Here is a 16306-nt window from a genome sequence, read left to right as displayed (position 1 = left end):
GATTTTATTCAATCCCAGCACCATTAGCCAGCCATTCATTTTTCTCTTTCACTCCCATGATATCCCCATGGTAGGATGTAGCCCTATCCCTTTAGACTATCCATTCTCGTTCTCCCTTTCTTCTTCTCAGTCCTGCAATAATGCTACTCAAATTCAGTCCTGAAATTGCTCTGCTTCTCACTTTTTGTAATATCTCTCTCAGAGCAGGCATTCAGTACCTGTGCTTTAACTACATGGGACCAAAATCAGTATCTCAAATCCTGATCTCTTTCTCATGCACTAGACCCATACAGCTAGGGCTAGTGCCTGAGAAGGAGATTAGTATGGGTGAGCATCTCCAGTTAGACGCATGAATATTAAACAAGTAATTAACTGAATTTGACATCTTCATCTTCTCTTACAAGCTTTGTGCTTCTGTCCTTCCTCTTAGCAACCCCCTCATAAAACAGAACAAGAAAAACAGTGACAATCCTATGTCTCCTCTTTTATTCAGTGTCTTGGTCAAGGATGTTGCCGTTTTTCTATCATCCAACCCAGAAACTTGGAGGTCATCAATGGCTTAGCCCATTTCTTTGTTTCTCGCATGTAGTTACCAATATCTGTCAGTCTGATTATTTTATATTGATCAATATAAACTTAGAGACTGCAAAAATTTAAAAAAAAAAAAAAGACTTTATTTGGGGCCTTAGGAATTGCAGTCTGGTAGACACAGTTTCCAATAACTGTGAATCAGTGTTTTTGAAGAGGGACAGGGAAGTGGGAACTTAAATGGACAAGCAGTTTTACAAAGTGATAAGAATTCCCTTATAGGGAACCTTTATTGAAATTGAGAGAGAACAAGCTGCTGTATGACAGGGGCCATGTAACTGATAGAAGATAAAGAAAAGAATATATATATACTTAGTACAAATGTCCACAGAGCAATAACCTCTTGATATGCATCTTGAGTGTCTGGCACAATGTAATTATCTGTTCTGGCTGCCTGCCATCAGGTGTCCAAACTCCACATTCCCAGGCAGCCCTGGGGCCTGGAGTCCTTCTCCCTTGATGGCCCCCAACTGAATCTGAAAAGCTCTTGCCATGTTTTTGCCATAATTTTCCTTTCATTTTTCTCCTCTCATCCCTGTCCTCTGCTACAGTGCGGGTCTTCATCATTTTTCCGCTCTAAAGGATTGTCTTGTCCCTAGATTCCCTCCCTCCCAATTAGCACTCCACTATGCAGCTATGATTATCTTCTTAGGGTGAGCAAAACCCTAACCAGTTTCTCCCCTGAGTAGAATCCTTCTGTGGCTCACTGTGACCTGGATGGAATCTGAACTCCAGGTATGGCATACGAAGTTCCTGGCAAATGATGGGCCAATGAATGCTCCACCAAAGGCACTTTAAGCAACAATCTCCTGTTCTGCTCCCAGTCATCACAATGGAAAATTGGAATTGTTTTAATTCCCTGGACAGAACACAGCTGGTTATAGGAGGAACTGTTTTGTTTTCAAAAGACCACGAAGACTGTCCAAGTCATGATATATAATAATTATTCTGTGAAAACATTACACTGGAGTATTCAGCACATGTAGCCTCCTTACTGCTCCTCAGATATGGTAAGCAGATTCCTGCTTCCCAGGGCCTTTGCACTTGCTCTTCCCTCTGCCTGAAATGCTTGTCCTCCAGACATCCATGTGCCCATTTCTTCCCTACTGGAGGCATCTGCTTGAATGGCATGTTATTTTTATTTATTTATTTATTTGGGGGGGGGCAGGTACTGGGGATTGAGCTCAGGGGCACTCCTCAGCCCCCCCACCCCACCATTTTTGTATTTTATTTAGAGACAGGGTTTCACTGAGTTGCTTAACACCTCGCTGTTGCTGAGGCTGGCTTTGAACTTGTGATCCTCCTGCCTCAGCCTCCTGAGCTGCGGGGATTACAGATGTGTGCTGTGATGCCCAGGTGAATGGCATGTTATTAAGAGAGCTCTATGGTAAATAGCAGTTCCCCCAAGTCCATCACATCACCTATTTTATTTTTCTCCATAGTGTTCATCCCCACCTGACATGTACACATATATGTGTAGGCATGTGTGTATATAGTTAGTCTCTCCCTGGAGGGCACATTTTATGGAGCTGAAGACTCGGTTTTTGTCCACTGCAGGATCTCTTACATTGCAGTGCTTGATAACTAGGCACTGAATGAATTTATAAAATGAATGTTTGATGTCTCTATTTCTACCGAAGGAAAAAAAAATTTCAAGCAGGAGATAGGATATAGGCTTTAGTTTCCTTCTACAGGGGTCATTTTCTGGGCAAGATTTTTACTTGAATGAGCTTTTACTGTCTGATACAGAAGCCTGGGTCACAGGCTGACAGTAAGTCAGTAGGACCACAGAGAAGGGGCTGGGGAAGGAGAGGTTGACTGGGTCACTGGTTCATTACTGGTTACGAGAAGGGAGGGAACCACATTCAGGAGAAGGGAGTGTTTCCCATGAGGGAGGAAGAAGAGATGGCCCTGCTCTCTCACGCACTGTCACTCCCAGCTCTGTGGGAAGTACACACCCTGTTATCATCTACTTGATTTACGATCTCTCAGCATTCTTCCAAAACAGCTCCATGATGTATTATTAGTATTTTAATAACAAGCTCTTTATTTTCAACTTCTGCTCTGTCTCTCGAGGTACAGACAGGCTGGCGTATTGCAAAAATGGTGTTGAGAATTACAACTTGGAACAGAATCATCTGGTCTACCCCTAGACCTCCAGAAGGGCATTGTTAGCCCCACTTGAGAAACTAGACATATGGATGCAGAAATTGTGGGACTTCTTAAGGTACCAGAACTAGTGAACCCATCAGAGCCCATCCCAGCCCCTGGGCCAACACATACCAAAATCTCACATTGTTTTTGGTTTAACTTGAAAGTACCATTTTTATCCTGCCTCACTGACTGTTCCTGCCATTCCATGCACAAGGCTTGGGAGAACATCTCTGCTTACATGTGGCTGGAGGTAAGCACTTGCTTTTTAGGCCCCTTCACTATCATACTTCTAAATTGGAAAACAGAATTTTCCAGAATTGCAGAATTTGATGATTTGGGGGAAGAAAAAAAAGAAGTTGCTAGTATTATATCTCCCATGTTGTTTGTGAAGACTAGTTTGCCAAATACACATTGGATGATACGGATAATAGCTGTGAGGTCCACTGTATTACTCCCCCTGTCTTGTAGCCTGGCAGTCAACATAAGTGATCACTGGCATTTATGGTAGCACTTTACAGTTTACAAAGGGCTTTCACAGATTTGCTTTGATCCATGACTTTACCAGGCTGTAGAACATAGTGATTAAAAGCAGGAGCCTTGGAGTCAAACCAGGACTCTCTACCTTAAACTATGGCTTCCAAGCTGCCGGCTTAGGGAAGTTTCTTATTATCTCATCAGCAAAAGGGAATGATAATGAACTTACTGATTTGGGGGAAGATTAAATGTGATGATGTATATGATCATGTGTATATTTTATACTGCTTAGGACATGATAAAACATTTAAAATGCTAACCTTATTATTATTATTGTTATTATTATTATTATTATTATTATTATTATCTATCATTATTATTCTTGTTTCAGATATGATGTGCATAAGGTCACCTGTAATTAATTTATAAAAAAGACCATAACTTTATTTTTTTTCTTATTATAACCTTAAAAGCCCGTTTGGTCCTAGTCTGATCTTCCATCTCCATTCCTAGATGACATCTGTGGGAGATAGCACAGATTTTTTGATAACTTATCAGGTATTAAAAACTTTCATTTGTAGCTAATAAAATTTGAGTCAAATCTAAGATCAGAACTTCACTCTTATATCTAGTTTCAACCTTTTCTCTTCCCTAGCTTGGTATCGATCCACTCTTGGAAACCTGTAGGAAGAAAAGAGATGTGTCCAGATTCTTTAATCTTTGTTTCACCTGCTCCCTGTTAACCCAGAATTTCCTGTTCCTCCAGGGCTGGATTTTTGGAAAGGGAGAGACCCAGGGATCAAATGAGCCCTGTGTTGCTCTCTGAGGTGGTGCCCTCCAGGTCGCAGGGCCAAATGCTGACTCTGCCTCATGTAGGAAAATTTTGTGGTTCCTTCAAGAAAGCTTTGTAGGGACTGACAATGCCCTATTGACTCCTGATGTGGACAGGGCATTGTCCAGGTGACCTGGCTCCACTTCCTCCTCAGCTCCCATTTTTGGTGCTACCACCTATGGAGAATGTTTGATGGAGTCATCCCAACATGACAGTCAAAGCTGCAGGACAGTCTTTTTGAGGTGTGTTCGTCCCCATTGGCATGTGCTTGGCCAGTGGAGAGAGCATGAGATCCTCCCCAGACAAACTCTGGGTACATGGCTTTGTCTTAGCTCCACCTACACAGGCAGCTCCAACCAACCTCTTGTGCCATTTTTCTCAGGCCACAGATAGGTACCATCCCCTGAATCCTCTAACCTCCAGTGAATCCAAGTGCAGTTTTCCAAGTGATTCTCTCCAGGGCTCTTTCCTTGACTTGAGTTTGAGGTGGGTAGGAATGGGGAAGTCCCCACTGGGAGGAAAAGGAAATGCAGTTCCCAGAAGACTGAAAGCGTCACTTCCCAGACTCCTTCTCCAACCTTCCTGTCTCTTGTTTTTTGAAAACTGAAGGTAGAGAAAGCACAAACTGCAGAGGAAGGAAGGTTGAGACACCCTGTAGCAAGGTCAGCCCAGGGCTGCATTGTTCTTTACAACAGTGCCATGCCCTAGAAACAATTCAAACCACATATGCAACTTAAAATCTTCTATTAGCCTCATTAAAGACATAAAAAGAAGCAGGTAAAATTAAATTTCAGAATATATTTGACTTAATCTAATGTGTCCAAAACATTGTCATATCAACGTGTAATATATATATATATATATATATATATATATATATATATATATATGGGTTAAAAGATATTTTAGACATGCCTGCTGAGTTTCTGACATCTGGTATGTATTTAACTTATAACATGTCTCAGTTTGAGTGTTCAATAGCCCTTTTAAGGGCTCAACATCCTTGTGATTATGGCTATGGATAGCATATTGGACAACACAGCTTTATCATTATGAAAGCAGATTGTCATCTATTGTCCTCAGCTTTGAGGCCTCAGAACTAAGACAGTTTGGTTGTGGTCTGTGCGATGCATTCCAATCAAGATATGCAGGGCCAGACTCATATGCTGGGCCGTAACCTCAAGTTCTGTGTTTTGGTTCTGTTTTCCCCAGGTCATCATGCTGTCAAACAGAAATCACTGTGCTTTGTTCATGGGGACCCCAGTAGATGAAGGGACATTTGAGGATGAGAAGATTATTCTATAGAGATCCTTGTGAGAGTTTTGTTTGAGGTTCTGGGGGGTCCCAACACACCTTGTCCCTACAGTGTGGGGTACAGTGAGAGAGACTTACTCAGGGAACCATGCATATCTCACTGAAAGTACTATGAATGTAGGGAGCCCCATTCCTGGCCTGCACTGGAGCTGCCGTGTCAACTCTGACCTCCAACAGTGAATATGCCCACAGTGCACACTGTTGGCCAAAGAGAAGCATAACAGGTCTTTAGCTTTCACTGTTGAAAAGAAATTTTTCAATTGCAGCAGTACACTAATCCCCCCTTTTCTGCAGGTCTTATATTTCAAGGCCTGTAGTGGATGTCTAAAACCATAGATAATACCAAACCCTAGGAATACCGTTTTTCCTATACATAAGTACTTATGATAAAGTTTAATTTATAAATAGGCACCACAGGAGATTAACAACAATAACTAATAACCAAATAGAACAATTATGACAATATACATTAATGCAAGTGATTTAAAACTTGTGATTTCTCTATTTGTTTCTGGACTTTTCCATTAATATTTTCTGACTGTGGTTGATCACAGGTGACTAAAACTGCAAAAAGAAAAACCACAGATAAGGGGGTTACTACTGTGAATCTTTTGAAAGACAGTACTTCTAAGAAGGAATCTGAAGCCTAAGACCTGTCCTCTCTCATTGTTCCTGTTAGAGAAAGTTGCCTCCTTTGAACTTAGAACTGTTCAAAATCACTAAAGCTCACATCTCCCAAAGAACTCAAAATCTGATTTTTAAAAAAATATATATTTATTTTTTAGCTGTAGTTGGACACAATACCTTTATGTATCCGCATTTATGTGGTGCTGAGGTTAGAACCCAAGGTCTCATGCGCGCTAGGCGAATTCTCTACCACTGAGCCACAACCCCAGCCCCTGATTTTTAAAGGAATACATTCTCATTGTACAAAAAACAAAAAACCCAAACAATCACAAGAGCTTCCTGTTAACATTTGGTACATTTCTTCGTTGCTCCTCTCACATGGGTACACGCGTGGGCACACATATGCACACCTGCAGTATAGGGGTCATCTGTAGTGTATAGTCTTGCGCATTACTTTTCACTTAATATTCTGTCATGAACTTTTACTAGATCATTGACATTCTTCAACAGAATGGTTTTAATTGCTGAATAATATCCCATTATGTTTTATTGAATGTTAAGTTCTCTTCTGGGGTTTGAAGTGGCGTGGAATATGAAAAGCACCGAGGAATTGAAAGGCCATGATAAGACCCTTTCCCAGAGCTGCCTCTTACTGGCCATGTGAACTTGGTCAGTTAAAATCCCCTTGTCTCCATTTCCAAAGCATCTAACTTCTAGACTATTGGGAAGAGGAATTGACATGTCCTGTACAGATTGCCTATCACACACCTAGATGGAATGAATGGACAATTATTGTTAATTCCTATTCAATCTCCCCTTTCCTCTGCCTTTTCAAATTCTTCACCATCAACTGGTTCCCAGGCACCTGCGGCGTTTTTCTGGGCTGTATAGCACATCCAACGTGTCTGTGTTCTTTCAAAGCTCTTATCTTCTGGTTGCTTTGTGGTGACTCTCTGGGTTACATTCTTGCCAGGCAACTGCAGATCTCTGGACTTTGCGCTCTGGCACTGTCTGCACATGATACAGGAAGCAGGAATGGAAGCTTCTCTCAGCTGGAGGAGCCTGCCCTGCTCTACAGCTGTACCTGGGTGGCTGAGCAGCCACTTGCTTCTCTCCTCGTGTGGTCCCACCTGTACTTTCTGCATTTGGCTCAGCAGCGTGCCACCAGAGGAAGCCAGCCCTTCTTGCCTCTACCTCTTGTTTCTGGGTTTTCTCTCCTCCTTTCTTCTCTACAGGCACTTGCTTTAGCTGCTGGCCCAGCTCTCATCAGGCGGGTACAAATTTTGTAATTTGCCTCCCATTGTTTTGACAATGGATGTGATTTGTATATGGCAGTCACATAATATCCCTATTTATGGCAGCTCTCTAATCGGAGGTAGGATTGAGAAGGAGAAAGCATGGAGCCTGTCTTCTGACCCAGAAACCACTTCTTGTTTCTACAGCAACTACCTTCCCCCACTGTCTCTTCCTGGCGGGGGGGAGGGACAGTGCAGAAGGGTCTGCTGCTTTCATAATCTCCGGGGTATCGTGTGTGCCTATTAATCCTCATGGTTCTGTGTTCTCTGGAACCCAGATGCATGCTGATGTGTCCTTTATACAATAAGCAACTAGGTTGAATGGTTAAGCAATGGTTAATGCTGGCTTTTAAAACAATGAGATTGGCGAGGAGAATAATTGACTTCAAGTCGCGATGACATTTGAGTCACTGAAGCGGGCTGAGTCGTGAAGGTGTGCTCCTCTCACCCTGGTTGTTCCATATGCACAGGTTTTGGTAATTGTTACAGGGTGGCATGGTGATCTCATTTTGCAAATATTTGTTGAGCACCTGCTTATGTCAGGCAATGTGCTAGAGAGTAGGAAGACAGCAAAAAGCAGACATGAACACGGCCCGGAATCCGCTAGAATGTATTATAATTGCACAAACAAGTAATTATAAGAAGATTTGTTAGTGATGTCAACCAAGTGCTACAGGAGCCCCAGTAACTGGTTCTTAGGGGCTGCCAAAGTATCACAGAAGCCTCCCAGAGACATTTGCTTTTTGGGAAATCTTCAAGGATAATAAAAGCTTGCCAAATGAAGGGTGCGGGAAGCCATGATAAGAGCATGGAGTCTTTGCGGGGGAAGGAGGGAACTGCAGTGGGGAGCCTGGAGAAGGATGGAGATGCAGGGGATGCAGAGGAACGATCCAAAGGGCCTTTTAGGGATCAAAACCTGACATCAGGCAATTTCTTGTGGAAACCTAAGAACTATTTTATTTTCGCATAAAAATAGTTCCTTAAATAAATAACCAACTTAGCCTCTAGAAGAGAGTCCTAGGTAAAGCCTCCTGTCAGATACTTCATCATTTCTGCTTTTCTGGACAGAAGCAATGACATCTTCCCAAGAGCTGTCATCAAAACCGATTTCCCTTCCTGCTCGGTGGTGTGGTGCTTGCTGCCAGGGCCCAGGGGTTCTGGCCCAACAGCCTCTGTGGCCACCAGCACCTCGGCTGTTAGGTGCGGTAGCCTCCAGCTGTTTTGGTCCTTGGAGGACAGGCAGCACCAACACTCAGGGGTGGATGCATTTCCATATCAACAACACATAAATAAAACCTACACCTGGGACCTCTCCAGATACCTGAAAGGCAGAAGACTACTCGCTCTGGGTATCAAGTCCTTGGAGGATGCTCCTCAGTTCCTTCTGTGGTCAAGTGCAGAGGAAGGAGCAGGTGAAAAAGAGAATTGCTTTAATTGAGGTGACTTCCATTTCTGTCCACATTTCTATACCTTCAGCATTGTTTATACATATTAATTTGTTTAATCCTCTTAATAACTTTTTGAACTAGGTAATCACCACACACAGATGGGGAAACTGAGATCCTGTGGGATGGACTAATTTGCTTACATTTCTGTGGCCAGGGGCTGGAAGAACCAGGATTTGAACAAGAGCAGCCTGGTTCCTTGCATTCCCACCTGTTATATCACTGTATGGTTCCCCAGGATCAGAACCCCACTTCCTTCAGAGGTAATGACTGTGCAGTGATGTCCTGTGCTTTGAGTCGCCCTGTCCTGGGTTTGGTGCCATAGCTTGACGGTTTGTTGCAAACCTCTCTACCAAGAACTGTGATCAAACCCTGTTTCCCTTCCTGTTCGATGATGTAGTGCTTGCTGCCAGGGCCACCAGCACTCTGCCCTCCAACAGAGTGACCTTGATTCAGAGGGGACTGATCACTTTGTGAATCAGTGTTCAGCCCCCCAGAGCCAACCCTCACCCACCCTTGTAGCCAGGGCTGTGGGCCTCTGTGATGAAGAGTGGAGAGAGGCCACTGTGGCCAGCAGAGGACCATGGCTTGGGTGGCATACAGCTGCAAGCAGCCCTCTGAGCTCTTACTGCTGGGGCCATTAATACTGCGCTACCTTTTCTAGGTCCAGTCATTACCCTCGAAGCAAGGCCTAATGCTCACTTACCCTCTTTTCTGCTTTTTTTTTTTTTTAAGAGAAAAAAATTCCAATCATCATCATTTTTCTGTGCAAGGTCTTTAAAGAGCAAATAGAAAGACATTCAGAGCCCAATATATATTTTCCTTCTCTAAGTGATGTTTATTTAAATGCAGATATCCTGGTTTCCCATGTAGAGTTGCAAGCAATACCTTTCAATTTAAATGTTAATAGGAGTGTAAACTTCAAAATCAAAATTTTTCCACAAGGGAGAAGTGCTTTTTCTGGCTCTGTTTAATGGTTCTCCTTGCCGTTCCTCCTCCACCCTCCCTCATTAGCAACCTTCCTCTGCCCACTCCTTTCCGCAGTGCTGAACCAAATTCAAAAGAGTTTAGAATGCACCTTTCTCATTTCAAAAATTAGAATGTTAAATATTAGGGTCATGGAATACAGATAATGGACTCAAACCCAACACGACTGGTGAAAAGATTTTTTCATCTAGGCCTTTGCCTGCAGAGTCAAACTTAACGTACAAGACTCTTTCCAATGGGATTACTTAGGCTAGCCCCAGGAAATATTTTTCCAAATCTTCAGAGTTAGGTTAATTAGGGTTTTCTACCTCTTCTTTTCTTTTTCTTTCCTTTTTATTTTTCTCCTTCTTTTTCCAGAATGGCAGGAAGGGATGGGGGAGAGAAATACAAGCTATGTACCGCGTTGAGCACAGTGAGAAATCACAGAGAATTAAATGGTCATTCCTTACTCCTCAAGAGAGAAGATTGACACGTAGGTCCAGGCAGGTGGGCCGCATTGGTGCCATCTGCATGTGGCCATCCACAGACTGAGTGGCAGCTGGGACTCACTCGAATGCGAACAAAAAGCAACAGATTTTAAAACAATGGAAATAATGTACAAATGCCTCCAAGTTCAAATATGAGGTATAATACCTTCCTATGAGCTGATGGACCAAGTTTTGTGTGGGAATGTAATATCTGGCTTCATCTTCCTTTTCTGCATTTCCTCATTTTCCTGCCATTTTTCAGCAGTTTGTAAGCCTCCTTAAGTCTTTTGGAGCATGATAGGACCATTAATATGTGAGTTAGAATTGAATTTATAATATAAACTTCATAGATTTTGATTCCATTATTTTATTTCAAGGTATTGTTTTTGTTCTCCAGCTTGTCCTTTTTAATAGCATTCTGTTTTTATTTCATGGAGGCAATATCTTTCTGCTGTCGTCTCTCTGGGGATGTTAATAATAATTTTGAATGATGTTTTTATTCTCCCTGCAGAGTTTCCCACGTTGTTTCCCCCCAACTTGTAGGCTGTTCTCAGATATCTGGAGATAATTGGTTGTGTGCTCGAGTTTAAAAGCGGGGTACTAAAGAGCTGCGTAGGAGCACTGAGCCGGCTGGGGAATCCCGAGACAACTTAGGGCTTCATTGTAGAGTGGTCTGAGGGACCATGCATGGGGCAGAGGTCACTCCCAATCTCTGAGGGAGGGCAAAGGCCTGGGAGCCAAGGTGGAGGAGTTGGACTCTCAATGGTGAGGTTCAATGTCAAGTGTACACATAGTCAAACACCTCCTGAGGGTCTGGTTGTGAATTTCTTGTCCAATACCTTGACCCCTAACTGTGCTGGTCTACCCTCACCTGAGCATGTTGACCCCATTCCTAGGTACTCTGTTTTATGACCCTGGGGGTGGGGGCACAGAGGTGGCCCTCAGTGGTGTGGAAGGTGGGTCAGGAATCTAGGAATCTAGTTTCTTCTCCAATAACCTCCACCAAATCCTTGTTTGCTCTCCCTCCCCTGTGCTTGACTTCATGATCCCAAGAGACCTTCGTGAACCTTTGGGGACTCTGCAGGTGGGTTTTCAGCCTCCTTGATGTTGGCTTTAGATTTGGCCCTTCCACTAAGTAGTTATGGAGTCTGTCAGTTCCAGAGCTTCAATGTTCTTGCGGTGGTCACAATTTCTTTCTGAATGTTTTCCCCATCCTTGTGAATTTCTGTTTGTTTTTTTTTTTTTAACAAATCTCTTAAAATGGTTTGGGAGGAAAAACTGCTAGATAACATTGATTCAATGTGTTATTGTAACCAAGCAGGTCTTTAATTCCATTTTTTATTTTATTTTCTCACATCACTTAATAATACGGTTGTTAATTCTTCTTGTAGTTCACTGCTTTTGAGACTGTCAATAAATTATCTAACATCTTTGGGTCTTTCCTTCCTCATCTGTAAAATAGGAACATGTCTTGTCCTACCTGCTTTATGAGGTAGTGCCGCAGCTTGCCTCTGTAGGTCTGAGGACAAAATAGCCAGCTGTTCGAGCGCAGCTCAGGCAAAATCAGACACACAGGGGGATGTGGTGATCTTCCTGGGTCAGTGAAAGTACTCCTGCGGGGCCTCTGGTTTCCATCCTTGTTTCCAGATCAGCAACTTAGCATAACCCTAGGCTTCTGTTGACAAATCCCTTGGGAGACAGGTTAGTGTGTCTAGTCTGGGTGAGAGGGCAGCAGTCCCTCGGAGCAGTCCCTCTGGAGCCCGGAGAACTAGGGATGCCCCAAACTTTTGGAAGAGGAATTATTCTCTCCATTTCCCGCCTTTCTCCTTCCTCCCTGTTTTCTTCTAAGTAAAACACTTTGGTCTCATCTTCCAACAACTCTCCCTTTTTATTTGTGTTTGTTCTTTTTACCTATCCATGATAGTAGAGTGTATTTGACATATTCACATACACAGAGTCTGACTTCCCAATCTGTGGTGGTACATGATGTGCAGTTAGACTGGTTGTGTGTTCATATAGGAGCAGAGAAAAGTTATATCCAGTTCATTCTACTGTCTTTCCCCCGCTCTTCCCTTCATTCCCCTTTGTCTGATCCACTGAACTTCTGTTCTTCTCTCCCCAGCCCTTATTGTGAGTTAGCATCCGCATATCAGAACGTTTGGCTTTTGGGTTTTTTGGATTGGCTTATTTCATTTAGCATGAGAGCCTCCAGTTCCATCCTTTTTCTGATTAGCATTTCCCTTTTGTTTTCTGCTCAGCCTGCCTTTCCATCCATCTCTGGACAAAGTGTGTGACCTGATGTGACCCATTGTCCACTCAATTGCTCCTGCAGATCTGCAGAGTCTGGGAGGCCAGTGAGGCCTTCCAATGAGCATAGCCAAGTGAGAGTCCATCTTGCAGCAGAGAGGGGCTCAGTAGGGCTAGTGCAGTCAAAGGGAACAGGATCCCCTGTCCCCAAACCCTCCTGTACCCAGGGAAGGGCCCAGGACAAGAACGTGCTGACCTTTGACATCTCCTGTGGAAGAGGGTATAAACCTCCCTTTGGGAGGTTGCGAAACCAGCTGGCCTCTCTTCCCCTCCCCACCTCCTCCTTGCCCTTGAAGAGTAGAGAGTAAAGAAGCATCGGTTACACAGAGTATCCTGTTTCCAAGAATCAATCCAGTTGGATCCATGTGTCTAATGGGCACCTGTGGGGAAAGGAGGCAGCTCAGTCCCTGTGGTGAACCAAGGGTCTGGGGGTGAGTGCATCTGGACAGCTGGGAGAGAAGGGACAGCTGTGGGTGAGTCTATAAACAGGACAGTCTCTCCGGCAGGAATGTTCCTTCCCTCTTCCCTTACTTTGGGCTGGCTGTGGCTGACTGCACAGGAAGCTGGGCTCACGTTTTAGCATTGTAATCAAAGGATGCTCCAACAAAGCTTCACATGACTCATTTGGTGACAGGAGCAATCAGTATGGTGCTGCATGGTAATTCGGCATCCTTGGCAATTCCCAGAGGTGACAGTAACGAGTATTATTTCTATGTGGCTGGGACAGGCATGCAGGTCAGCCCTGGAAGGTAAAGGAGTCTCCGTCCCCAACACACATCTCCCTCCTAGCCAGCTTCCCCCCTGGGCTGGGGGTCCACAGTGTCTGATCCTCCATGTCAGGAAGAAAAGACCAGATCTCGGGCAGACAGAGGAGCCTCAAGCTAAACTCTGCTGGGGATCTTTTTGTTTGTTCTGGGTTCTCCACAGAGTGGCTGGAGAGGGGGAGGAGGGGAGGGTGGGCTTTCTCATCTCCCTCAAGAGATAAGCAGACCCCAAGGGATTCCCTGCAGAAATCCTCAGGGCATTGGTTTCTCAGGGATGGGAAGAGACAGGTGTGCTGGAGGTGTGTGCTCCTATCAGGTGGTGGTGACATCATTTGCTTCTGGTGTCTTCCCTGCCCTGCTCACACATCACCCTTTCTTTGAGAGGAGACTGTCCTGGGGTCCTCCAGGCTGCCCTGCATTGTTGGCGGGTGGTGAGTTGTGCCCTGGGGCAGAGGTGGATAAAATGGCTTTGCTCCGCTTTGGAGCCCGGTGGGGCAGGCTAGGGCTGGTGTCTGAGCTCCCATGTAGGCAGGTGAGAAGGAGCTGTGGGTGGGTGTTGGGTGGAAGGAGCGGCCAGCAAGACAGGGGTGGGGTGCTTCCCAGGAGGAAGTAAGACCTGGTTCTAGGGACAGAGTGGGAAGAGTGGGAAGTGTGCTGGGGAGCAGGCACATTGAGAGGGAACGTGGCAATGGCTGTGGTCAGCTCTGTAGACTGGAGGGCAGAGCCAGGGAGGATGCCCAGCTGAGCAAGGTGCTGAGTGACCAGCTGAGCTATGGCAGAAGCTCTGCCCTCTCCCTCCTGCTGAGAATGCTGTCTTTCCATCTGTGTCTGTGGACTGCGTCTGATGGGTCAGGGAGGCCTGGAACAGGGAAAGTCCTGACCCTGAATACAGAGCTGACCTGAGGGTGGAAGGGTGGAGGAACTGAGAAAGGGGACTGCTCCAGGGGCCCAGACAGAGGGCAGGCAGTGTGGCTCTCGCTCTGCAGCCAGACCAAGCCATGGAGCCAGTTTGGAAGGGAAGGAAGCCCCTAAATCAGCAGCTTCTCCTCCCAGCAGCCTCTCAGAGAGACCAGCAAACCCTGGCAAGAAGGGAGGCAGGCCTTGGCAGGGGCAACCCGACTGCCAAGGCCCTGCTCAGCTTCAATAGCCCATCTCCTCGATTCTTACCTCTCTGAGAGGCTGACAAATACTGGGTTGGCCACATGGGTCTGAGTTTGAGTCCCTGTTCTGTCAGTAGTTTACTACCTGCATGCATTTTAGCAAGTTGTTCCTGTACAGAGAGGGATTAAGTCAGCACTGTCTCTGGAAGTTGAGATAGATGCACGGGGAGGGCAGCACTGGTCTGGCACAAATGAGATGCCCAAGCAATGACAATGTATTATGATGAGCTCTCCCTGTGCCTAGCATATTTGTGCACAGGTCAGAGTTACCATCGGGGGGACTCTCTCCTCTGCCAAGGATGCTGGGTTACACAAACCTATCTGAGAAGAGCAGGTTGCCTCCTTCCTGTCCCCGCCATGACCACTCTCCTTCCTACCCCAGGACTAGGGTGCTCCTAACTCTGAGTCCCAGGCTTTGATGCTGACTGCTGCCTTCCTGCTTCCCCACAGACCTGCGCAGAATGACGGCCGGCTTCATGGGCATGGCGGTGGCCATCATCCTCTTTGGCTGGATCATCGGTGTGCTGGGCTGCTGCTGGGACCGAGGCCTTATGCAGTATGTGGCAGGGCTTCTCTTCCTCATGGGAGGTAAGGCCACAGGGGTGGGGATGCGGTAGGGACAAAAAAGGACCTGGTTCCTGGAGTTCTGGGAGAATGTGAGAGGCATGGAGGACAGCCATGACTTGACAGAGCTCTTCTCCCCACTCCTCCGTTGGCTCAGCAGACGTTCTCTGAGTTCCTCCCTCCCACTTGCCACTGAGCCAGCTGTTGGGGATGCAGAAGCAAAGAAGACACGGTCCCCCACCCTGTGGGGAAGGGGTCTGCCTGCTGTGGAAGAAGCACACTATGGTACGAGACTTGTGTTATGGCAGATAGAGATCTGGGACCTGGAAGAAGCATGAACCCAGAAGGTGCCTGGGCATCTTAGACACCCAGGCCTCGGGCTTCAGTGTGGATGAAGGAAGTGGGTGCACTCTGGGCAGCTAGCTTCCTCTCCAAGTGCCTATGTTCATCCTTGACTTATGGTCTTAATTTCCCCCATTTACAATGAGGTGGTGTGGGACAGGGCTACACACTCTCTTGCCTCTGTCCCCCTTACTCTATTATTATCACAACCATAGAGCCAACCATCGTTCCCTAAAGGGAGCTGTATGTCAGGAAGACTGCATAGCCATATAGGAATAGGTATCCTGTCTGTGAGCATAAAAGTTCATCCAGTGTCTACTTGTGCCTCTTGCTTCTCTGAAAAGCTAGAATGTGCTTTTTGGTCTCCTGGTTTGAGTCTCATCCAGTGCTACAGTTTGGGATGCTCAGAGAAAGGTAGTGGATGAATTGTGTGGACTTTGGTAGAGGGGAAATGGGCTTAGAGAGAGAGAATTGGAATTATTTGTGAAAAGAAGGGAAGATGAGTCTTACACAAGATAACAGATGTCAGCTAGGCTGCAGATATCCACACGAATAAATGCCCGGCTCAGGTCTCTTTTGAGAACAGCCAGGTTCTGGGTTTCTGAGCAGAGGTGGGAGGAGGAGAAATGGACCATGCTGGTTCTTTATCCGCAGGTCGAGCTGGGAAAGGGAACTTGCCCTCTTGGTACACAGAGATCTCTGGAGCCTACTGAGCTCTGCTTTGGGGGGAGGAGGAGAATATTACAGGATCAGCTTGAGCCTGAAAGTTCCCCGTTCCCTTGAAGCACATGCATTCTGTGCCAAAGGAAAGAGGAGGTTCTCCAAAGAGAAATTCAACTTTTACATGGACCTCCAAATGTAAAAAGATAAAAGTGGAGTGGCTCTGTTTGTAGTGATGCCTCTCTCTAAGTCTTCTTTGGATATATAAAGACAGCTCCAGTAAAACAGGGCTTTCCTGAGGGTCTAGAGAGGGCTCCCAGGAATCC

At 45.5% G+C, this 16306-nt stretch overlaps 1 protein-coding gene across 2 annotated transcripts in view; it reads left to right on the top strand.

The window, feature by feature from the left end:
• Tmem178b (transmembrane protein 178B) overlaps nt 1–16306 on the top strand; it is a 349770-nt gene that overhangs the window by 295475 nt on the left and 37989 nt on the right. For both annotated transcript variants that reach the window (XM_048786815.1, XM_048786816.1), the window contains exon 3: nt 14865–15002. In XM_048786815.1, coding sequence (XP_048642772.1) covers nt 14865–15002 — 138 coding nt within the window. The remainder of the gene's footprint in view (nt 1–14864; nt 15003–16306) is intronic.

The sequence above is a fragment of the Marmota marmota genome, unplaced genomic scaffold (genome assembly GCF_001458135.2).
Source record: "Marmota marmota marmota unplaced genomic scaffold, marMar, whole genome shotgun sequence".
NCBI classification, from domain to species: Eukaryota; Metazoa; Chordata; class Mammalia; order Rodentia; family Sciuridae; genus Marmota; species Marmota marmota.
Note: the sequence above shows the minus strand (reverse complement) of the source record. Positions and strands in the feature narration are given on the sequence as shown.